This window comes from Vipera ursinii, assembly GCF_947247035.1.
Source record: "Vipera ursinii genome assembly, chromosome: 4".
NCBI classification, from domain to species: Eukaryota; Metazoa; Chordata; class Lepidosauria; order Squamata; family Viperidae; genus Vipera; species Vipera ursinii.
Genome location: NC_139514.1, coordinates 39675838 through 39700564, shown reverse-complemented (window position 1 = coordinate 39700564; position 24727 = coordinate 39675838). Strand labels below are relative to the sequence as shown.

The following is a 24727-nucleotide window of genomic DNA, read 5'->3' as shown; positions in this document are numbered from 1 at the left end:
TAAGGAAGTTAGTTTGAACGCTGCAGGTGTGGACTTGGTTGTTCATACCTGACACAGTATTAACATTAGGTAAAATCAGTGACTGCTAACTTAGTATTATAGCACAAGGGACATAAGTCAACTGGTCAATCTAGTTGCTGACTGAAATACATTCAGTGCAACCAGATAGTTCACGGAATAATGTGCAGTGAGCAGAAATTAAGCTGCTTTCTCCATCTGTGATGCAACCCTTCAAGTAAATGAATACTCTACCTGGCTTCTTCACCAAAACTGTTGTCAGTCCAGACAGGTCTTCTGCTCTTTTGTACCAGGTATTCATAGGATTCAGCAGCCACTCCTCCACTCGACAATCATAGGTCCCACTGTCCTGCAGGGTCATGTTCTGGATAGTAAGAAGATATAGGCCTGGCAAAGGACTTTCCAGGTGCAGCCTGCTCTTCAAACCATTTAGAGTTGCTAACTCTCCATATAAAAGAGTGGCCTGCCTTGTCAGCTTTATAACTGCTTTCTCTGGGTCACCAGATTTCCACACATACCATTCCACAGACAACTGGGAAGATTGACTGCTCCGGTTAGTAACTAGACACTCTAGTGTTATCCAATCATTTTCTAAAACGGTTAGGTTCTTTTGGCTCTTGTTGACTTCCAACAGATTATCTAGGAAAATACAAAAACAAATAATAATTATTAACTGAGAAAGAACCGCCCAAACATTAGTTATACTTCTACAGTTTCAACTTTGCTCTGATATGCTTTATGTATTATCTGTAACCAAAGGGAACATAGAAAGACTATGTACCTTGTTAAAATGCCAGGTTTTTGAGATGTAAAAATCAGACCAAGATAGATCACTTCAGAATTCTTTCAAACTGTAATACAGCGCATAAGCTGTACAATTCAACTGAAAAAACAAACTGAATTCTTTTGAAGAGAAAAAAATAACAATAAAAATGTACAATACCATGGTTGCATAAAAATGCACACCCTTAAACTAATACTTTGCTGAAGCACCTTTTGATTTTATGATAGCATTCAGTATTTTAGGGTAGGAGCCTATGAGCATGGCACATCTTGCTTTGGGAATCTCTACTCATTCTTCCTTGGAAAAGCATTCCAAGTCTATCAGATTGCAAGGGCATATCCTGTGTACAGCTTTCTTCAGTTCACCCCACAGATTTTTCAGTTGGATTCAGGTCTAGGCTAACTATGATCTTCTAATGAAGTAATTCTTTTGTTAATTTAGAGTATGCTTTGGGTTGTAGTCATGTTGAAAATTCTTCATCTTCAGCATTTTAGCAGAGGCCTAAATGCACTGATTATTTGGAACTCTTCATAATTCCCTCCATCTTAACTAAAGCACCAGTTTCAGCTGAAAAAAACGCAGCCCCAAAGCATAATGCTGCCACCACTATACCTCACTGTGTGTCAGCTGTCCTTTTGTTATAAAGGGTTGTTTTTGCACCAAACATACTTTTTGGAATTATGGCCAAAAATTTCAACCTTGGTCTCATCAGACCGTAACACATTTTCCATGTTCTTTTGTCAAACTTAACATAGTTTTTTTTGCAAAATGTAGCTGGGCTTGGATATTTTTCTTTATGACACAAGGCTTCTGTCTTGACACCCTACCCTACAGCCCAGAATGAAGAATAAGGGAGATTACTTGCCAGAAATTCCTGCAGGCCCTTTAATGTTTCTATAGGCCTCTTGGCAGCCTTTAGGAAGAGTTTTCTTCTTGTTCGATCATAAGTTTTGGATGGACATCCAGTTCTTGGTATTCTCACTACTGTACCATATTTTCTCCACTTGTTAATTATTGTTTTCACTGTGTCCATGGTATAGTTAATGTCTTGGTAATTTTTGTGTACCCTTCTTCTAAGTCACACCTTCCAACAATGTGATGATCCCTTTCATGCTTTATAAGTTCTTTGCAGGTCATGTCTTTTGCTCTAAGAGGCAACTGAGTAAATGTCAGAAAAATCCTACTAGAACAGCTGAACTTTATGTGGGCTTGATCACAGGCATTTTATTTGATGAGAGGTGTGTACTGAGTATTTAATATCAGTTTGGATGTGATTGGCTAATTCCTAGCCATCTCCTTACTTATAAGAGGGTGTGAACATTATTCAAGTTTCTTATTGTTATTTTCCCCCCCTATGAGATTTGAGTTTGTTTGTCAATTGAATTGTTTACAGCTTATATATTATATTAAAGGTGGAAAGAATTCTGAACAGATTTATTCTGATCTGAGTTTTTTACATCTCAAAAACCTCGCATTTTTACAGGGGTGTGTAGACTTTCTATATCCACTATATTCATTTTGATTCAGGCTCCACCTGTAAACGTATACTGGGAGCCTGGATTCAAATATTTTTTAAAAATAACTAGACCCTTGAATCATCATTCCAGAGATATTTTCTTTCCATATTCCTCAGTGCTTTCAACAATGGCAGAGTTTCTAATCTATATGAAAACTATAGGAAATATTCAGAGTGGTCTCTGTCTTGAAATTAGCCTCGATTGAACAGCACAACAGTCAAACATCAAGAGTTGACAATAGGATATGTTTTATGACATTTTGTATTATGTCATAAAATGTTTTATAAATGCTTTACAAAATGGTCAAATTTCAGTTCCACAGAAGTCATAGGTTCCGGAGTTTGGATGCATTCTGTAAGTTAGCCCATTTGTGCTACGGCCCAGCTAAAGGATATATATAAAGGATATATATCCTTTAGCTGGGCCGTAGCACAAATGTGTGTGTGTGTGTCTTCAATGCATATTAATATATTTTGTATTAAGCCCATTGTCTCACATAGTTTAGCACAGGGGTGTCAAACTCAATTTCATTGAGGGCCGCATCAGCATTGCGGTTGCCCTCAGGGGGCCGGGTGGGTATGGCCTGGGTGGGCGTGGCCTACTGGGTGGGCGTGGCTAAAGTGCGTATGGCCTACTGGGTGGGCATGGCCAGCTCTACATCGTTTGCATCAAGGGTGCCTATAGGGGCCTGGGCAGGAATGGGACAGATCTGAGGGTCTCTGGCAGAAGAAGAGTCTCTGGGCCAGGACCAAGGCAGTGGGGGCCGTTCCCTCACTGTTTCCAGGATGGCTTCGCGGGCCGCATGAAACCACTTCGCGGGCTGGATCTGGCCCCCGGGCCTTGTGTTTGACATGTCTGGTTTAGCATCTGAAAAGCATATATATACAATATATACTGTACCTGAATGCTTTTGTATATGTTTGTATATAAATATATGCACCATGCAATAGGAAAGATAGTGCAGGCAATATGGAGTCTTATGAAATAGCACACGGAAATGCTGCAGATACAACAGCCTCTAATATAACTGAGGGTCTGCAAATGTACCAGTCAGAATATCTGGAGCAGCTGGCATTCACCAGAGATTAAGAACTTTCCCTATAGTTGTCTTTATGAGGGCATAACTTCCTTCTTAGAATTTAAAAATTGATAATTTCTGTTTAGTATTGTGTTATGGTTTTATTAAATAGTAAGCTGCCATGGAATCAGGGAAAAATAAATTAACAGATAAATAAATTATCTGTTAAATAAAAATAAATTAACATTTGATTTGTGCTTAGATTGTAAGCCGCCCTGAGTCTTCGGAGAAGGGTGGGATATAAATGGGATTAAAATAATAATAAAAAAATAATTACAAGACAGAACTTGGCAGTACTGGTCAATTATGCATCGGTCCAGAAAGTTGCTTGGTATTTGAACTTTCAACGCTGTTAAGGACAACAAATGCCAACCAGCAGAAAGTAAGAATATCCCTTTAATTTGTTGGAAGCTGCCATGGATCAATATTGGAGTTGGTGGCATATAAACAACAACAACAAAAATAACCAGGAAAGGAAAAAGAGGAACCAATCTACTTACATGCAAAGATTTCAGAGCCCTCCCCCCCCCAAATTCCCATCTATTTATGCATAATCTGTCACCAGTTGAGAAATACTACCTGGTAACTTGACAGTGACTTCAGTCCGGCCAGAAACCTCCTCTGCCAATTTATACCAGGCATGGTTAGGATTGAGCAGCCATTCTTCCACATGGCAATAGTAGCTACCGCTGTCCCTGACCTGTGCCCTCTGCACTGTCAGACTGAAGAGCCCCCCCGAGAGTGACCTTTCAAATTGCAGTCTTCCCTTTAGCCCTTCTTCTTCCGCGTAAGTGCCATACTCGAATACAGAGCTGTGAGTGGTCTTCAGAATGAGCTTCCCATCTGTGTCTGAGGGTCTATGAACATACCACAGGACTGCAAAATGAGAATCTGGGCTGGTTTGAGACTTGACAGAGCAATTCAGAGGGATCGGCTTATTTGCCACAAGAACTATACTCCGCTTTGATTTGCTGACCTGTAGCTTTGTTACTTGGAGGTGGGGTAATGGAGGAGAAGAGAGAGAGAGAAATGCATGGATCAATTAATTATAGTGGAGACTTTACTATTTACTATCTTACTATAGCTTATGATATAAACTGTTATTATACAACAAAATAATTTAATGCACTTTGCAGCTGTTTATCAATGCTATACTCAGCAACCTTATGTTTCTTAACAGTAATCTTTTAGAAACCATAGTTAATATTTATATAAACATTTCCCCTATCTTTAAATGTTTGTTACCTAAATCATCAGTTAATAATCTCTAGTTAACACTATACACAAATAATATATTACTTGTTTTACAATAAACATTTTTTAAAAATGTTATCAAATAAAGCAAAACCTCCCAAACATTTTAGGACAATATATATGCAGGGCATCAAATATATCCGGAGATCAAGAAGATATCATTTTGCACTTCATTTTGCATTATTTGCATGCCATTTAAGAAAAAAAGTTAATTTCTTATATTACTCAAACTCTTTTCTTTAACTTGCTTTAATTTTACCCCAATAAAATGTAAACAAATAGAATTTGAAGCTAGCACTTCAGGTTAGTCAATCATGTACATATGTTTTCTTTAACACAATTTATAGCAAGGTATAAGTGTCAGTTATAATGAAGAAAATTAGAGATTCCAATATAATTCTAATCCTCAAGCCATTTTCTCGATTACAATAATCACTTTTATAAACTATCAGATAACTTGTGATCTGTTGTTCATACTTTCAGATATATTTCCTCATCTAAACAAAGAACGCAAGTCCAAATTCCTTGCCATGGTCCCACTGTCAGCCATGGCCACATGAGCCCCACTGACTTTCTCCCTACAAGCTTCCAAAGCTTCCCCATTGATTTGTGGGAAAGTATCAAGGAACATTGTAAATGAGGATCACATGACTACAGAAGAATGGTGGTGATGCAAAATTTCATTTCTTAAATTTCATTTTCACTGACGTAATGAATCTTGATATTATATAAGTTATCCCATTTGAGGTACCTTGACTGAAAAGGTTTTGACCTATGGCGTAGTAGTAGTAGTAGTAGTAGTAGTAGTAGTAGTAGTAGTAATAATAATAATAATAATAATAATAATAATAATAATAATAATAATAATAATAATAAGTTGGAAGGGATCTTTGAGGTCTTGTAGTCCTATGGTGGCGAACCTATGGCACGTGTGCCACAGGTGGCACGCAGAGCCCTCTTTGTGGGCACGCGCTCCGTCGCCCCAGTCCTAGGCTTTCAGCTGGGTTTTATAAAACCTTTTCACTTTAGGCCTCCGCCACTGTGTGCAAAAAAAAAAAAGGTTCAATCAATTTCAACTTCTGGTGGGGAAAAAAAAGTTCTCGCAAAGTTGGAATTGATTGAACTTTTTAGTCCCACGCAGTCTGCGGTTACCACCGCAACCATGTCCACCAATGGGCCACACCCATGCAATGGGCCACGCCCACCCGGCACCCGATGATACATAACTGGGTTTTGGGTTGCAGTTTGGGCACTTGGTGTCTAAAAGGTTCGCCATCACTGTTCTAGTCCAACCCCCTGCTTAGGCAGGAAACCGTATACCATTTCAGACAAATGGTTGTCCAGTCTCTTCTTCAAAACTTCCAGTGTTGGAGCATTCATGTACCATTTCGCCTCCTTAAAGCTTACAGATAGGAGAGTTTTAGTAATATATATATGAACTACTTTTATGTTACACTTATAACACAGCAGGTAATATTGTGACTACTTGTGACAACTGGTAAAATATTTTCTACATATAATGTAAAAATGAAAAGTCCCCTGGAATACTAATCCAGAAACTTCCCTAGTGTCTTCATTGAAGGCAAAATACTGATATAATATAGTAGGCACACCCATACAGTGACCTAAGTATATTTCTGTTGATTTTAAAACAATTACACATCTCCACCTTTGCATTAAAAGCCCCCACTCTATTAGTCCTTGCTTGCTTACCTGCTATGAAGACAGCAATAGAGGAGGAGGGGATGGAGAGGGGAATAGGGAGAGGAAGAGGCAGTTCTCATGATACAGTAATAGGAGTTTGTCTTTCTAATATAGGTTTATGCATCTCAGCAACACATTAGGAAGTTCCCCTGGAGCCTATATTGCTACTGGCTTTAATCAATATGCTAATAAAGACTAGAAAGCTGTGCTATGCAGTGATGTGACATACTGAGGAGTGAAGACCTCCTCACTTCTCTCTAGGGAATTTACTTTTCAGGGAGGCTGAGGCTCATACTGCCAAGCAGATACTCTCTAACTTACCAATTTAGGAGAATAACGTCAGCTACCAAGTTCAAAAGAAAAAGGGTTATTCTTCCTGGCCCCGCCAGTGCTCACAAGTCTCAGGATGAAAAAGCAACCAATTCACACAAACACAAAAAAGAAAAGAAAAGAAAAAGAAAACCTTACTTCTCCCATTGCTATTCCTATTCCCCTAGCTAACAGTTTATTTTTAATTGGTACTGGATTATTTCCTGGCACTGTTGCTAAGGGAGCATCAGTTGCTATAACCTCAGTTGCTATAGTAACTATATGTTAAGTGTGGAGCTGTAACACTGCTATTAAAGCAGTACACATACAATCCCAAGCTTAATGTCTCTTCACACATGTGTAGATCTAACCTATCAGTGGACTCCAGAAGATGGTAGAGGACAGGAAGGCCGTTGTCCATGGGGTCACGATGGGTTGGACACGACTTGGCAGCTAACAACAACAAACATATCAGTTCCCATATCTGTGGGAATATGCTGCAATCGCATGTAGCAATACAGGAGCGATACAAATCCCCCATTCTCTTCTTTATTCTTTTTTTTCTTAAATTCATAGGAAGATAGAAAAATTAAGAGGCCCTTTGATATATAAGCCTATGAACTGAAAAAAGAAGAATCACAGTTCCCCGGCTGGCATCATGTTGTGATAGCTTTGCACCACCATGTGGCCCATTATTGAAAAATTAAATGTTTTTGCTTTTGAATGACAATTGCCATTATGTTGTCTAGAAAACTATGGGAATAATTTCCAAGGTAATAATTTTAATCAGGCTTGGGTCCAGTAGATGGTGAAATTTCACACAATTCAGCTTTTCAGTTTCAAATTCTTCACTGGGAAAACCTTGTCAGCTGATTACCAAAGTTTTCCAAGGACTCTAATTTGAGGGCTGTATTCTAAAGGGTCTGTTTTTCCATTTCCAATCGTTATAATGCTGCCCAGTGTCTCTGGTTCTTTTTTCTACACATTGTACTGCTAAGAAACACCATATCATATGAAAGGCATAGGATCTCAATACAGCACACCAGCTTTACATTTTTAATATTTCTTTGAAGGGAGCAGGCAACTTTTTTAGCCTAAGATATTAATTTTTGCCTTTTGAGTATTGCATTTCTGTATTGAAATGCACACACACACAAATACACAGAGCACCAAAATATCAGACCAATTTTTCATAGCAATGTAAGGTGTAAAAATGGGTTATTAAGCCTTAGGCACCCTTTCATATTTTAAAATCTCTCGTCTTGCAACAAAGAAAGAAACATATCCATTGTAGGGGGTACAATAGGATGCTGGCAAGCTGATATGACCTGAAAGCTACAGATTATATATTCTTGCATTAAAAAATGTTCATTCTTCCACAATCTGACAGAGAAATCATTTGCACTTATCATGGTATTAGCACATCACAGCATTATGGATGACCTTCTTGGAAGAGAATATATATTCTGTCAGGCAGGTACAATTTACAATTTGTGCTTGCCTGGAAAAAGTGAAGGAAACTATATCAAGATATTAAATGACAGAAATCAAAGATAAATTGGCATATCTATTATTGGCCACAACTGGACTTAGAAACAAATCATATTCAATGAAAAGTACTACAAGTAGTATAAAGTTTACACAAAAAGGTATTGAAATTCTATTATGGGTGGTCAAAGATATACATATTCCTTTAAGTAGATATATAATGGATTTGAATCCATATGAAAAGCTATAGCTGATTTCCAATTTTCAGTAGCTCAGTTACCCTCTTGCAAGAAAATTAATTAGTTGCAATCTCTCTACCAGCAGATCAATACAGGAGGTAGATAAATGTTGGCCCTCCATATGCTGTCAGTAACATTAAGAAACCAAGTCCTCATACAGCAATAGCTCAATAAACAATGGAAAAAAGACAAATATCTCAAGAAAATAATGACTGTTTCATCCAATTATTTAATGAATATTCAGTCACCATGAAAAAATAAGCAAAGAATTCAAAAGGGAAACGAGGACATGTATTGGCATCTGAGCCATGAGATCAAATTATGATTCTTTGTGGTCTTTATACATTTTTAACTTAAATATTATTAAATGAAACCGCTCATTCTTGAATTCATGGCTAGGAAAATCTCAATCACTATTCCTGTTGTTACCAAGGTAGGGAATTTCCCTCTTTGTCCAAAAGAAAATGAATAAAATAACCAAATCCATTGATCCAACTACGATCTCAACACACACAAACCTCAACAGATTTGGGGAATTGAAGGTTACAAGACAGAAGAATTTTAATAGTATATAGTTTCTGCAGCTGAGGAAGACAAGTGAGAGAACATTTCATGCTGCATGGGCAACCCTGATTGACTCTATGGACAGTCAAAATAAATATGCAGATGTAAAAGGTGCCCTCGATTTCCTTCCTGATAATACTAATGGATTCTTTTAAAATTCTTGAATTTGCAGGATAGAAGTCTTATACCTGACACAGGTTATTAAATATTTGTCTGTTATTTTTTAATGCATACACTCTCTTGAGTCAGTTTGGTCTAGTGGTAAAGGGACTAGGCTAGAAACTAGGAGACTGAGTTCAAATCTAACTTTAGCCATGAAAGTCAGCTGAGTGACCTTTGGCCTGTCATTTTCTCTCATTCCACTCTACCCCACCGTGATGTTGTTTTGGGGAAAATGGGAGAAGCAGAACTAAGTACGCTTGCTAACTTGAATATCTGTAAAAATAATAAAGCCATGTGTGTGTGTGTGTGTATGAATGATAAAAAGAAAAAACATGACTGTCCCCTAATTAAACATCCATTAAAAGGTAAAGGTAAAGGTTCCCCCGCACATGCGTGCTAGTCGTTTCCGACTCTAGGGGCCGGTGCTCATCTCCGTTTCAAAGTTGAAGAGCCAGCGCTTGTCCGAAGATGTCTCCGTGGTCATGTGGCCGGCCTGACTAGACGCCAAAGGCGCACGGAACGCTGTTACCTTCCCACCGGAGTGGTCCCTATTTTTCTACTTGCATTTTTACATGCTTTCAAACTGCTAGATTGGCAGAAGCTGGGACGAGTAACAGGTGCTCACTCTGTTACGCGGCACTCAGGATTTGACCTGCCATACTGCCGACCTTCTGATCGACAAGCTCAGCGTCCTAACCCACTGACTCACCACGTCCCTTTTAAACATCCATTACAGAGCCTTGGTGGAGCAGTGGGCTAATGCCTCCTTAAGTAACACCAGCTGCCTGCAATTAGTGCAGGTTCGCGTCCCACCAGGCTCAAGGTTGACTCAGCCTTCCATCCTTCCGAGGTAGGTAAAATGAGGACCCAGATTGTTGGGGGCAATTAAGCTGACTTTGTAATAATGCCGCCTGGGGGTGTGTGTGTGAAAGCCCTAATAAGCAGACATATACATAGAATGAAGGCTACTGCTAAGCTTGTAAGCCGCCCTGAGTCTTCGGAGAAGGGCGGGATATAAATGGAATTTAAATAAATTAAATAAAATAAACACTGTCCCCTAATTAAACTAGCTAAACTACTGGCAAAATGTTCCATATACAGTGTTTTCCTGAAAGTAAGACCCTATCTTATATTATTTTTGTCTCCAAAAAAGGGATTAGGCCTTAATTTTGGGGTTGTCTTACATTTTTTGTGACACCTGCCTTGCCTCACGGTGGCAGCACCAACAGTCCTGTCCAGCAGCCCGTGTGGTTTCCGGCCCACTTCTGCTGTGGCTGCTCACGGCAGGTGGCCAAATGGCACATCACGCTGCTGCCACAACGAGGTGACACAGGTGGGGGAGGGGGAGAAGCTGCCCCATGCACCACGCACCCACTTACTGGTACTTCAGCCCCCCCTGCCCTTCCTTGATCGGCAACCTTTCACTCCCCTCCTGAGCCGAACTGCCATGCTACAGCCCGGGCAGGTGATCTGCAGGGCGAAACTTAAAGAAAGGCCCTCCAGTGGCGCACAGTGGCAGCGGAGCCATTCACTGTCACTCCCCCCTGGCTCCAAAATGGCGGAGGGGGACTGGGCCTACCCTACCCCACCCATCCCATCCGCTGTAGTATGGCAGTCTGGCTCGGGAGGGGAGTGAAAGGTCGCCAATCAAGGAATGGCCTGGCGGGGGGGGGCTGAAGTACCGTTAAGTGGGTGCAAGGCGTGTGGGACAGCTCCACCCCTCCCCCACCTGCCTCACCTCATTGTGGTGGCAGCAGCGTGATGTGTCTCGCAGTCTCCTGCCCCACTGCTGCAGCGAGGTGGGACAGAGTGGGCAGGGTCCCAACGGGCTTATTTTGGGGGTAGGGCTTCTATTAGCCCCCCCCCAAATCAGGGTAGGTCTTAGTTTAGGGGACGGTCTTATATTCGGGGAAACACAGTAGTAGTGAAATAATAATTGTTCAAGAACTCAAGAGGGGTGGGGGAGAAGATGAGAAAAATGCTGATATATAGACACAGCAGTACTAAAACGTGATACAGAATGCCATGGGAAACCACTATGTAATAAAGAGTCAAAGTCTGTTTTGTCCTACTTTGAAGGTACTCTTCCCTGGAGGCTAGCAATCTTCAAAGACAGCTTTCTCATACAGAGAACTTATGAAATATTACAAAGTTTCCCAGTACTTGCCCTAGTTTTATACTCTCTGACAGAATTTGATGGTTTTAATATAGGAGAATGAAGGGCAACGGGATATGCAACAACAAAAAAGTTGAGAAGAGTTGTTATGAAGAATTCTCATTTATACATTCATGACATGTTTACAGTTTAAATGAATTTCAGAAATAGTCAAATTACTTTCCTCTCTAATCTCAAAGTTGTAGCTGAAAACGTGATGTCATGTTTACTTTCACTCAGTTCTTCTGGGGAAGTATTACACAAAATGAACTTTGAATCTGGACAATTCATGTTTGTCCCAAGCACACTGAAGAAAATTTGTGGTAAAAAATGCTTCCCCATATATGTATATCGTGAACTTACAAATGAGAACTCTTCATTCATAAGAGCTCTTCTCAACTTTTTGTTGTTGCATACTCTGTTGCCCTTCATTTACCTGCATCAAGAACATAAAATTCTGCTTGAGAAGGTCAGAGTCTTCAAGTCAGTGGTGATTCCTGGAGAGTCTTTGGCAAGTCCCTGCAGTTTTCTTGGCAAGAGGGATTTTTTTGTGTGTGGGGGGGGGAAAGGCTTACCATGTCTCCTTCCTAAAGTTGAAGGAGAGTGAGTGATCACCCAGTTTGCTTTCACAGCTAAGGTGGGCCTTAGAACTTAGCCTCTGCTGGTTTCTAGTCTGGTGCCTTAACCACCACAGTAAACTGGTTCCTGATGTATGTTAAGATTATTTTCAGTGTTATACATGTTTGTAAGAATTCTGCTATCTGGGATATTACTTCTTTATCCATGCTTTAAAACAGTATTTTCCATGTGTCTTTACCAGCAGCTCCCAACCTTTACTATGCCCCGCACCCCTAGAACACTTCTGATACGTTCTCGCACCCCTTACAAAAATTTGAAATAACAGCAACGAATTATACATATACACTGTAATTCTGAAAACCCAAGTTTTTGCACTCCCTGGAATATCATCTTGCACCCTTAGGGGGTGGGAGGACTCCTGGTTGGGAACCTCTGGTCTTTACTGTATTTTGATATTTATAATAATTAGCAAGGACTTTGTGAAGCTTCTTCCAAACATGCATAACTTCATAATGTCAAATTTTAGGGAAATATATTTGGTCTTTTAAAAGTTAGTGCCAACAAAGGAGAAAATATCTAAGCCAGTATCCAGATCAAAGTGGAATGTTAGAGTTTCTCTGACAAAGGCTTCATCCTTAGAAAGCAGGTAGTTTTAAAAACTTATACAAAGAATCTTGACAGTGTTGGAAATTTCCATCACCATATCACATACTGAGGCATCCTCACATTGAAATTCATTTTCTTATAAGCAGTTATCTGTTTACAATTGACATTAAGAAGACTGTCTAAAAGGACATTGGCAAATGAAGGTGCGGCTTGGGAATCATTAAATTGAAAGAGGAGCAAGTATTATATTGGGAAATTCCTTCCACCAGTGGAAAATAACAGGAAAGGAGGAATGGTTCACAATGAAGTTAATTTACTCTCTTGGAGAAAACGATAATCAAACAAAAATAATAGAATTAAAGGATATATGAGCAAATCCCAAAGATATGCAATAGTCTGACTACTGCATGCACTATCCTCTGGCATACAGAAAATAAAAAAAAATCCAACTCAAAATTGCATTAACCATGCCAGAAATTGCATTAGGAAGCTGGATGATACAATGAGAATATGAGCAAGAAATGCAGTGTTAGGTTGTGAAAGTATTATTAGTGCAGTTATTAACTTGTCATTTCACTCTAGTGTTTGGGTAACAATGAATTATTGCCTGAAAGCAGGCCAACATGATTGAATTACTACAGAGGAAGGCTTCTAGATAAATATGAGCATTAACTCTTTCTGTAAGAGCTCTCAATATCTCTCAAGAACTATGTCTTGCATTTAAATGTTCATATCAGAAACTAGCTCATTTTCCACTAAAATTGGTAGTCAGCATGTCTATTTCTTTCCTATACTAAGTTAAAAAAGAGGATTTTACCAAGATTCATCCCCCAAATTGCACTGTGCTCCCTGAACACTGAGGGGGTGTTCAACACTGTTGACTTTTAAAGTAAAGCTGCAAAACCCTTCACATTTTATCAAGCTTTAAGTAGAGATTATTATAGGAGAGAACATATGTTGCTCATCATTGAGTTGTGGATCCCTTGGAGCTCTCTGATCTTGGTTGTTTCCTTGAAAAAGGTTTTCTACTTGACCAGTTAACATCATCAGCATAAAAAAGATAACTTTATAACACTGTAAGTGGGATAACACTACCATACATAAAAAGACATCTCAGAAACAATTAATAGAATACACAGCATTACTGTAGTACACAAACACCCTCTAAAACATTTTAAGTAAACAAAAGACCCAGTAGTCCAAGAAGAAAAAATAGAAGCCACCCACTACAAACTGTAGTGTCACCAACAGTATATAGGTCAGACAACACAACTAACAGTCAGAAGACACAAGGAAAACTCCTAAATTTCACTGCATCCTGGACCAAGGTAAATCCAAAAGCACTATGAAATTTCACATTCAGAAAGAATCAACCATCAATAAATACGTAGAAATAAGCCACATTTACACAATTCTAAAGACAAATAAAAAAGCTAAGATACGTAGAAATAAGCCACATTTACACAATTCTCAAGACAAATAAAAAAGCTAAGGAGGAAACAAAAAGATCAGAACACATGCTTTCCAGGAGCCAACAGCCACTTAAGCAGGAATCAACACCAGGCAAACAATCAAGTAGAAAACAATATTGTACTCAAGGAACTTTCAAGGAGAAACGACCCCAACACTGGCAGGGCAAGATACTGGATGTAAACAGAGGGCAAACCTCACATTCACTTTCACCATGATGTTACCTAGTCAGGTAATGAAACCTCTGTAAAAAAAACAACCAAACATAGAGAACATCAGGAACTGGAGATTTTTATTTCCATGATTACTGTCGTACTTTGTGCATGATATGAATAAATGTATATATTTCTGTGTGGAACCATAATAAATCTGATTAAACTCCAACAAAAATATAAGATATAAATAGGATATAAATTATATCCTTTTAAAGGTAAAAAATACTGTTGCCAGATGGCAGAGAACCCCTGGATATTTAGATATCACCAATCCTGTTCTATTTTAGTCACATTACCAAGAATATAAAAATTGATTCTGACCAGTCATATATGAGCCAAAACAATTTATACAAAAATAATCATGTCACTTAAAACAGACATGAGGAAATAACATATTTTACAATATATCAGATGAACTGTCTGTCCTATTTCTATTGTTGTTGTTAGTTGCAAAGTCGTGTCCAACCCATCGTGACCCATGGACAATGTTCCTCCAGGCCTTCCTGTCCTCTACCATCTTCTGGAGTCCATTTAAGCTCACGCCTACTGCTTCAGTGACTCCATCCAGCCACCTCATTTTCTGTCGTCCCCTTCTTCTATTGCCCTCAATCTTTCCCAGCATTAGGCTCTTCTCCAATGAGTCCTTCCTTCTCATTAGGTGGCCAAAGAGTTTCAACTTCAGGATCTGGCCTTCTAAAGAGCAGTCAGGGTTGATCTCCTCTAGGACTGACCGGTTCGATCGGCTGGCAGTCTAAGGGACTCGCAGGAGTCTTCTCCAGCACCAGAGTTCAAAGGCTTCAATTCTTTGCACTCAGCCTTTCTTATGGTCCAACTTTCACAGCCATACATTGCAACTGGGAAGACCATAGCCTTGACTATACACACTTTTGTTGGCAGGGTGATGTCTCTGCTTTGTAGTGTACTATCTAGATTTGCCATGGCTTTCCTCCCCAGGTGCAAGCGTCTTTTAATTTCTTGGCTGCAGTCCCCATCTGCGGTGATCTTATTTCTATATAACACCAATATGTTTTAAAATAACTATCACATTATAATCATTTATAACCATTTAGCATTTGGGATCTACTCTAAACAAGCAGATAGTTTCTGATGAGTACATTATAGCAGGGCTTTTCAACCAGTGGTATGGGTACCACCTGTGGTACACTGGCACCTAGCATGTGGTACGTGACCATCCTAGAAAAGTGGTAGCAGGGGAGGGGAATGAGCTGAACTGGTGGCAGCACCACACAAGCCTGAGCAAGAGATGGCTGGAGCTGCAGGGCTGTCAGTGGAAGTGCCAGGATCAGCGCCAGGCTCCAGCTGGAGCTCAGTGATGATCCTGGCGGTTCTGAGCCCAGAAGAAGTGCCAATCAGCTGGAATGTTGCAGCATCTCCAGGGTTTTGTGATTTACATTCTGATGCTTGGCAACTGATTCATATTTATGATGGTCACAGTGTCCCAGGGTCATGTGAAGTGACAAAATCCTGCTGCAACCACCCAGCAGACGGGGGGAATAAAAACCAAACACCCCACCCCACCCCCCACCCCCTGCCAATCCTCAACAGAAATGCTCATAACAATGAAAACCTTGAACAGGAGGAAGAGTGCCACTGGCTGTGGCTTGGGGGGCACTTTTTCAGTGCCATTGTAACTTCGAACAGTCACTAAGCGAACTGTTGTAAGTCGAGGACTACCTGTATTTCATCACTTTTTTCCTTTTTTTGGTCATCAAGTTTTTGACACCTTGCTAGGCGACTGGTGGTACTCGGATGTTGCCATATCCTAAAAGTGGTACAATGGGTGAAAAGGTTGAAAAGTCCTGCATTATAGCATAGTTCATTGGAGCTTCTACAGTTCTGTGAAAAACTGTAATGCCTTCTGGACTATCCGCCCTGCTATAGTGAGGCTAGCTCCATCCTTGTTGTCTTTAGGCCTGGGGCCCCAGAAGATCAGTGAGGTAATGAGATTGCTCCATTGATGTTTAATATCTCCTGCCCCTTCCTAGCCTTTAATTACATTTTTTTAATTTTTTAAATGAATAATATGTTTTTACAAGTTAAAACAGTTTTATTGTACACCACTCAAGAGTCCCTTTTTCATAAGATAGGTGGCCATGGAAATTTGATGAATAAATAAAATGTGAGCCTTTTCAGATTTTCTGAATCTTTGCATATCACTGAATATCAATGGCTCAAGCTGAACATACTGATGTATAAAAAGAAGACTGCTTGCCTACGAGTAATCCTTGAGATATAACTCACAATATAACTCACCTATTACTGTCATGGCAGGTAAAATGTATCAATTAATGACACACACCCCATCCTTACTCTCTCCAATGAAACGTTAAGTAAACCTGAAGGTCGTTAAGTGGAGACTGGGGTGCCTTCTGGGTGGGAGAGTCCATTGGAAGTCTAGTACAGACCCAAGCCCACCTGTCCTGTCCTTCCCGAGGCCTCCTCCATCTTCAAGATGCCTCATGCTCCATTTCCTGTACCTTGGGACCCAACAGTCCTTTTCCTACTCCCACTGTATCCTCACAGGCTTTCGGCCTGATTCCCACCTCACCAGGCCAAACATCCTTCTTCTCACTTATCTTTTGAAGAACTCCAAGGTCTTCCAAAGAGCTGGAATGACTTGCTTGTTTGCGTGGCCACATGGCACAGTTCCAAAAGTGGCCATTTTGTGCAGCTGACAAAATGGCACTCACATTCGTGTTACTGATGTGCAGTGCAAGGACAAACTATTTCATTTTACTGCCTTAACAAGATCTGCACAGTGCTGCAGCTTTTTGCAGCATTCAGATGCTTTGGCAGACTTCTCAAAGCCATCAAAATGAAAGAGTTTGTCTGGAAGCCACCATTTTGTCCTTACCCACAAGCAAGTGTGCAAAATGGTGGCTGCATTTGGATCACCTCCGTGCAGCCCAGGGACACATGGCCTGCCCTCCTTGAAATCACTAGAGCTTTAACAAGTGTGTGTGTGATGGGCGTGTGGGGAGCAAGCCCAAGTTCTGCAGGGTTCTGGCAGGATGGGATGTGGAGGAGGGCTGCAACAATCCTGTGATGGGTTGTAAGGGCAAATGACTGCAGGGCCGTCACAGCCATCATAACTTTGAAATGGGGTTATGTTTAGCTTTTTGGAGACGGGGTCTGTTGTAAGTTTGAATATTCATTAAATGGTCTATCATACCTCAAGGACTACCTGTACTTAATTTATTTCATACACAAAGGTAATCATCCTTTATATTCAATTAGAATCTTTACCTAGAGTAACTGTAAACTAAGTACTACCTATAATTGATGATCACTGTTTCACATCACTATTTAGGAATTTTGAACCATTGTTTTTCATAACAAGCCAATTTTTGTCAAGAACGATTCAAGTCCCCTTCCATGGGGTTTACACCTGGACTTTGATGCTGCCATTCAAAAATGGTGAATTTATTCTTCTTTAACTATTATCTTATATATTTGCATGTATAATTCAGATCAATGTCTTGTAATATAATCTGCTTCCATTTTACTTGACAGTTTGATAGCCTAATATTCTTCTGTAGAATTCTTTGCCACAAAGTAAAACTCATGTTTCCTTCAATGATAGCAAGTTGTCCAAATTCTGATCACAAAGCATTCACAAACCATGTTTCTGCCACCTCCTTGCTAGACACCACAATGAGTTTTATATTGAGAAATGCACTGTTCTGGCATCAAAAAACCCCATGCAGCCTCAAAACCTGTATTTTTGACTCATCCTTCCATAGAACATTCCTCCAGAAGTTCATAGAACATTCTGTCCACAGAATGTATCTCTAAGAACTGAAGCCAAGAAAGCAGAACTCAAAGTGAGAAGCAGGATGTTAGCAATAGGGGCAGATTTTAGAAGACAGTACAAGAGAGATACTAGGGAGTGATACTTAGAACTTTAAATAATTCTAAACCAACACGAAGTGCATGGGAAATAAACAGAAGAGAGAGATTCTCCTTCAGGAGGACAAATATGAAAGAAACGTGGTGGGATTCTACTCATGACTGGCACATAGAACTGGAAGATTACAATTTATTGAAAAGGAACTGTGATGACCCCATTGGGAAGCTAGTTTGGAAGAGAAAGATGAGCTGCAACCAGAGCCATCAGATGGGTGGTTAAGCATGAGCCAGCCACCTACATTAGCAGAAGCAGGGGAGGATTGGTTAGTGTCAATGAGCGGCAGACCACCTCTAATGAGGAATAGCTATTACATGTGCCTGTTCCATGGGTGCAAAGAACAGAGCATAGGGAAATATAGAGGAGGTTGGCCAGGCTATTTGTAAAGAAGCAGCCACCCCCCTCCCTCCTAATGAGAAACACTGGGCTTGGGTTGATTCAACCAGGTGCAGGGGAAGGTTTGTTTATCAGAAATATAAGTCACAAGTCTACAGGAAGATATGGTTTGGCAACTGTACAGTGTATGTGAAAATAATCTGAGATTCTGTGTTAACCATGAGCCAGCAAGTGATACAGGGTGCTAAAAGGGCAAATGCTACAGAGTCCAGATCACAGGAAGTAATTGTTCTATTCACTACTGCTCAGTCCCCATCTGGAGTACTGTGTCCAATACTGGGCGCCACATTTTTAAAAGGAGAGAGGCAAATTTGAGCCCAGAGGATGACTAACAGACAGTGAAAGTTCAAGAAATCAAGCCCTATAAGGAATGATTAAAGGATGTGGGTACGATTAGCCTACAGAAAATATCACCAGGGAAGATATGATAATAGTCTTCAAATATCTGAAAAGTACTTGGAGAACAATGTCTTCTCAATTTCTTCAGAGAATGACTTAGACCTACAAGGAAGACTCAGAAGACATTTTGTGATTGTATAAGCTGTCAGTCAGAGAAAAAGACATGGCAGAAGTTCTCTGTGGTGAGAGATGTTCAAATGGAAGCTGAATGGCTCATCTGCTAGAGAGGCTGTATTGTAATGGATCCTGCAATGAACAAGGGGTTGGATTAGATAAGGGGACAAAAGGAGAACTCATCAAATTTGCAGACAACACCAAGTTAAAGGGAATACACTTTGGACGATAAACTCAACACTTGAATACTGGGCTTTATATAACAAAATGCAATTCAGTGATGAGAAAAGTAAGGTTCTAGAAAAACCATATGCACAAGTACAGTGTAGGTAGGACCTGGCTCAACAGTAGTAACTGTGAAAAGACCAAGATGTCCTGGGGGGGGGGGTGCACCACTTAAGTATGAGTGTACTGCAGCTGCCAAAAAGTCAATGCAGCCCTAGACTGCATCAATAGAGGGACAGTATCAAGATCATGAGAAGTAACAGTACCACTTTATACTGCCACACTTGGAATATTGATCATCAAAATACAAAAGAGTCTGATGATATATGATAGAATACTGATCAAATGAATCACATATCAAAGGAAAAATGCTTTTTCATTCATTAATATTAGTGATGCCTAATCGTTTCATCAAACCCTTATATTCTCCAAGAAGTTAAAGATGATGCTGCATTAGCAGCTGAGTAATAATCTTAAGAAACTGAATAGAAATCTATATTATATAATATACATATATACTGTACAGTATATTGTTTTAAATATAATTATACATAATATTTATATATATTTAGATTCCTACATACATGACCATTACATAATTCCCTTTCTAGGTTAGCAACATTACATAGAGTGCAAAATGAATACAAAAATAAGAAACCAAAGAAGTTAAATATATGAGATAAGAAAATGAAAATCAAACATAGCTAAAAGCAAATTACATAAATGTACCATTCATTTTATCTTTATATCTCTATAAAGTTCTTTCCTTATAAACCATTTTTACTTCTATCCACTATTTCTATTTCCTACTTTATAAATCTTATGTTTAAATGTCTCATCTCATTTTCAGGCCCTCATCAGCTCCACAAAGTCATAATTTTTCAGATTTCCTTTCTGTCAACTTCTCCTATATTTGTTTTGCAGTTAATCCTCATTCATTCTTTTTATATAACTAAATAATTTCAACTTGTTTTTTTCATACTTAATCAGAACTTTTTATTCTATTTTCATTCATTCTATATCCATTCATTCCTCACCCTATCTTTTCTTGTTTTACTACAAACATTTCTTAAAGAACGCATTCCTATTGCACTCAACTGTATTTTTTTCCCTGACATACCCAATCCTCACTTTTATGTGACAGAATGATTAAATACATGGACATTTTTGGGCCTTTCAATGTACTTTCTTTTCTTTACAATAAATCACTGAGCATCTTTTACAAGTTTGCATATTTTAATTTTTGCCACCATCACCCCTTGTTAGTAAACATTTTACCAATTTACACAAATTAATTTCCTTGCTATAGTTTATACATTTATATTGTTAATTTGCAACTACTTCTCCTTCCCAATACTTTGGTTTTCATACATTAATTCAATTACTTTGGTCTATTACACTCCTCGTTGCATCATGCAATCTACATAACATACACTGCAAACCATTTGGGTATGTAGACCACATAACATTATCTGCATACAAAAACACATATCTATTTATTTTCCCAACCAGCACACTTTTAATGTCAAACATTCCTTATATAAGTACCTTAAACATTCCAATGGGTATAATACACGTTTTTCTTTCTTTCTGCCAAAACATATTTTCTTTTCAACCTTAATTTTAATATTCCAGTTTATCTATATTGAGATGTTAAAAAATAAAGATTTAAATTCTTGATCTCACATTTTCCTGTCACAAAGATAAAATGTTTTACTTACTTACTCTACAATTTTGTTTCAAAATATTCCAGAATAGATTTGCTTTTTGAGTTACGCTTCCCACAGAACTGACAGAATCAAGAAAAACTCTCCTGAGAGGATTTTGCTATGTATGCATGAACTGACCTGGAGAAAAGGAGCAATCTATATTTTACAAATGCAGACAGAATGATATACTCAGAAGGGTTTACACATCTTTCTAGATGTAGCTCATTATCCAGAAGAATAAATCTATTCTATATAAAGTAGATGACCTGCTTCTTCCTTCTTCAAGAACAAATATAAGAGACTAACAGAGATGGTATCTCACCTCTCCCTTTCAAACCTTTGTTTTTAGTTTGTTTTAATTGTGCAATTTTAAAACATTTTATAATTATAACCATTATTATATGCTGTTTTATTCTGATGTAAACAGCTCAGAGTTGCCTGAATTGCTAGACGGGCAGCAAATACGGTAAGTTTGATAAATAAATATGAAGTTGTTTCAAGTCTGACTATTCTAATTAATCATTTTTTTATTGATCATTTGGTTTATAATTTTTTTAGTTCTACTGAGTATATTTATACCAATTTAACCTGCAGCAAGAAGTATTATAACCTGACTGGATTGTGATTTAAGAACATTAGGGCAATGACTCCCACACAGATAAATGTCTGACCTACAAGCATTAGAAACTAATTACTCCAAAAATTGAGCTACCTGGGAAAATAAAACGGTCTTTTGAGCCAAAAGTTCTAGGTAAACCACCAAAGAGCTGCTGATCTTATCTAATGTACTACAGCATCTAACTGTTTTGCTCTTTATTTCAGCTTCAATTTGCCTGTTCATTGGCCCATGTCTTTCAATGCCACCTTTATAGACTGAGCAGTCTTTCCATTAGCTATAATCCACATCCTGATGTAGAAACTGAATTTAGTGATTAATTAAGTACTGCTCTTGGCTGTTTTTCAATTATATCTGGGTTTCCTTATAGATACAGTATCTCATTTTTCTCCACGTATCTAAAACTGGAAAGCTTTTTACATGTCTGCCAGCAAGAACTTCTACCATTGGATGAATTACTGTATCTATATGGATGTTTACATTTGGATAGCAAAAGGGCTTCATGACATTTCTGTTCAATGAATTCTAGGAATACTTAAATACTCATCAAATACCGGTACTTGTCGACTTATAATAATGGGTGGGAACATTATTAATTCTGAAATGAATGATGGAAGATATTTTACTTATCCTGTTACAGTTCTCTGTTCAGATGTATCAAAATATTAGTTAATGGAATACTTAAAAGTTAAGTTTTCTAAATTACAAATCTAGAAATAGATTTTATTCTTACATTTAATTCACTAGTGTTAGTTTAGCTTGGGATCTGAAAAACTAGTAACTGATTATTATATTGTGTTACCAATGCACACATTGCCATCTCTGGCCTTTCTTCTTCATTATAATGGGCAGCATTTATATTTTTAGGTCACTGAGCACACTACTTTATTTCCACCAAAGCTGATTTAATTTAAATGGCTGTCTGTAAATTAGAAAGGAAGCCACAAGACTATTTCTCCTAATTAATGTTCTCATGGGGGGGAAAAGTCTATTTGGAGGCACTAAAGTAAACCACTTCTGAGGCCAGATCTGAAAATGTAGCAAGCAGTGGGAGATTTCTCAAGGTTTCTCTGCTACCTGTATTCTGTCTTTTGTTTTAAATCAATCAAATAGTAATAAAGCACACTAAATTTATAAACCAGTTGCAGTTTAATCTAGTGTGCTTCTTTCAAGGGTAGTTAATTCAGCTATTGCTTAAGTATCAGACATTTTAGAAGAAGTATAAGATAGAAGAGATTTCTTGATCAAATGGATTGTTAACATTTAGGAGACATATTTTATACCGCACAAACTATGTTGTGGGTTTCTACTCATAATCTGAAGGGGCCTTATAGGTTTTCTTAGTTTACATAAAGGATAGGAACATCTACAGGAGCAAAATCAACAACATTGTCTCTTCATTATTCAAGTAAAAACAAGGGCCACAAAAGTTCAAAATGGAAACATTTCTTATTTGCCAGTGTAATACTTTTTTCACCACTTTAATGCAGATCATGTTTGAAAACATAACTGCATTAATATACCTCAAGTCTGTAGCAATTTGATATATATGCAGAAATCAGTCAGTAAAGTTCTTTGTTAGAGGTCATGCATAAATATTTCTACTCAGTAGTCTGCAATACAGCCATCTGTCATGTGACAGTAGGACCAGGAGTAAGTTTGCTGTCTTTGTTTGAGGCCCTCAGACATATTTACTTCAGCTTGTGTCATTGATCTCAATTTGAAAATGTATTTCAAGAGAGTGAGGTAATCAACAGAACTAATAAATATGGAAAGTGCCATCCTACAATTTCTTCCAAAAACGTTTTGCATGTCTTAATACGACCTCTATTACAAATTTATCATCCTATCTGAATAACTTCAGAAGTATTTTTTTTAAAGAATGAAGCTGGGGAAACTTAGACTACTTTATTAAAACAGTTGGCTTACTGGGAAGCAAGAAGATTTAATTTCCTTTGCTTTCAGTAAATGATGTCAGCCATTTTGGATCCCTTTATTGAGAGAAATGGTGATCTCATTTAAATGCAAAGTTGAATTGCTATTGAATGTTACTAAAATTATTTTTTCTGTACAGCATTACTTTCAGGGGATCAAAAACTTTCACTTATGTGTAACTGTTGTTTATCATTTTAATCGAACAGAGAAAATACAGTTAGTAGAGGATGGACTAGAAAATCTCCAAGATCCCTTTTGTATTTTGCTATTTTGTATTCTGTATTCAGAAAAAAAGGTTATGGAGTATCACACTGAGTTTGCTCATGTTTTTACATCATATTTAATTTGTTTTCTTAGATTAGATTTAAGAAGTCATTTCACTGGATTTAGACACTACAAAAAAAATGGTAGGAAATACTTCCAATTTTGTGTTTGTGACCACACCTACGATAAGAGGGGAAAACATTAGCCAAAGGCTTTTGCATTGCTAATATTACATTCAACAAGGCATTTTCCCTTCTGATTTCAATTCTGTAGAGACTATTCCTCATATCCTATTATAGCAGGATCTATTAATATGGTAGATCAGCAAAACATTCTGATTGCCGATCCTTTTATCTTCTGTAACTTGAATTGCTGAAAAAGGCACCTTGGTAGGCATGAGGGAGCTTTCATGAGAAAGTACTATGAATTTAGTTGAAACACTGAACACAAATTCTTGGTATTAACATTCTTAAAATATCTATTTGTTAATTACAACTCAGCATATATTGTTTTGGACTCCTTGATGCTTTACCGAGCTTAGTGGTTTTCCAGCAAATGTTTTGTTAGCCGACTATGTATCCTCTTTAGTGCTAGAAGGATTTTTCTCTGTATTTATATAAAGTTGTTTGCTCTGGCAGGGTTTTCTTCATCCTCTGCACTATCACTATCATTACTTTTTTCACTATCCTCAAAGGCCTGTCATGTCAATCTATAGTCAGTAGACTTTGGGACTCTGTTTTCACTAGCACAACCAAGTGATGGGATTCAGCAAATTTGCATCACTTCGGCAGAACCGGCAGCTAATTTTTTTTTGCCCAGGCCCAGAATGGACTTCTGGAAGCGGCATCCACAGAGAACTGGTTGTTTACATATTTGAATCCCACCACTGAGCACAACCCTTTGTAACATAGCTCAGTCATCATAGTATGTAACAGGACTCAACCTATCTCAGGACTCTGGAGATTAAAACTGACTAGATATAAGTTCTGCCCTACATTA

The 24727-nt window shown here is 38.4% G+C and overlaps 1 protein-coding gene across 1 annotated transcript in view; it reads right to left on the bottom strand.

The window, feature by feature from the left end:
• The window catches only part of IGSF3 (immunoglobulin superfamily member 3), a 110101-nt gene that overhangs the window by 9149 nt on the left and 76225 nt on the right, over positions 1-24727 (bottom strand). The window contains exons 8-9 of the mRNA XM_083361901.1: positions 3977-4387; positions 253-657 (exon numbers count right to left, since the gene is read on the bottom strand). Of these exons, the coding sequence (XP_083218027.1) occupies positions 253-657; positions 3977-4387 (816 nt within the window). The remainder of the gene's footprint in view (positions 1-252; positions 658-3976; positions 4388-24727) is intronic.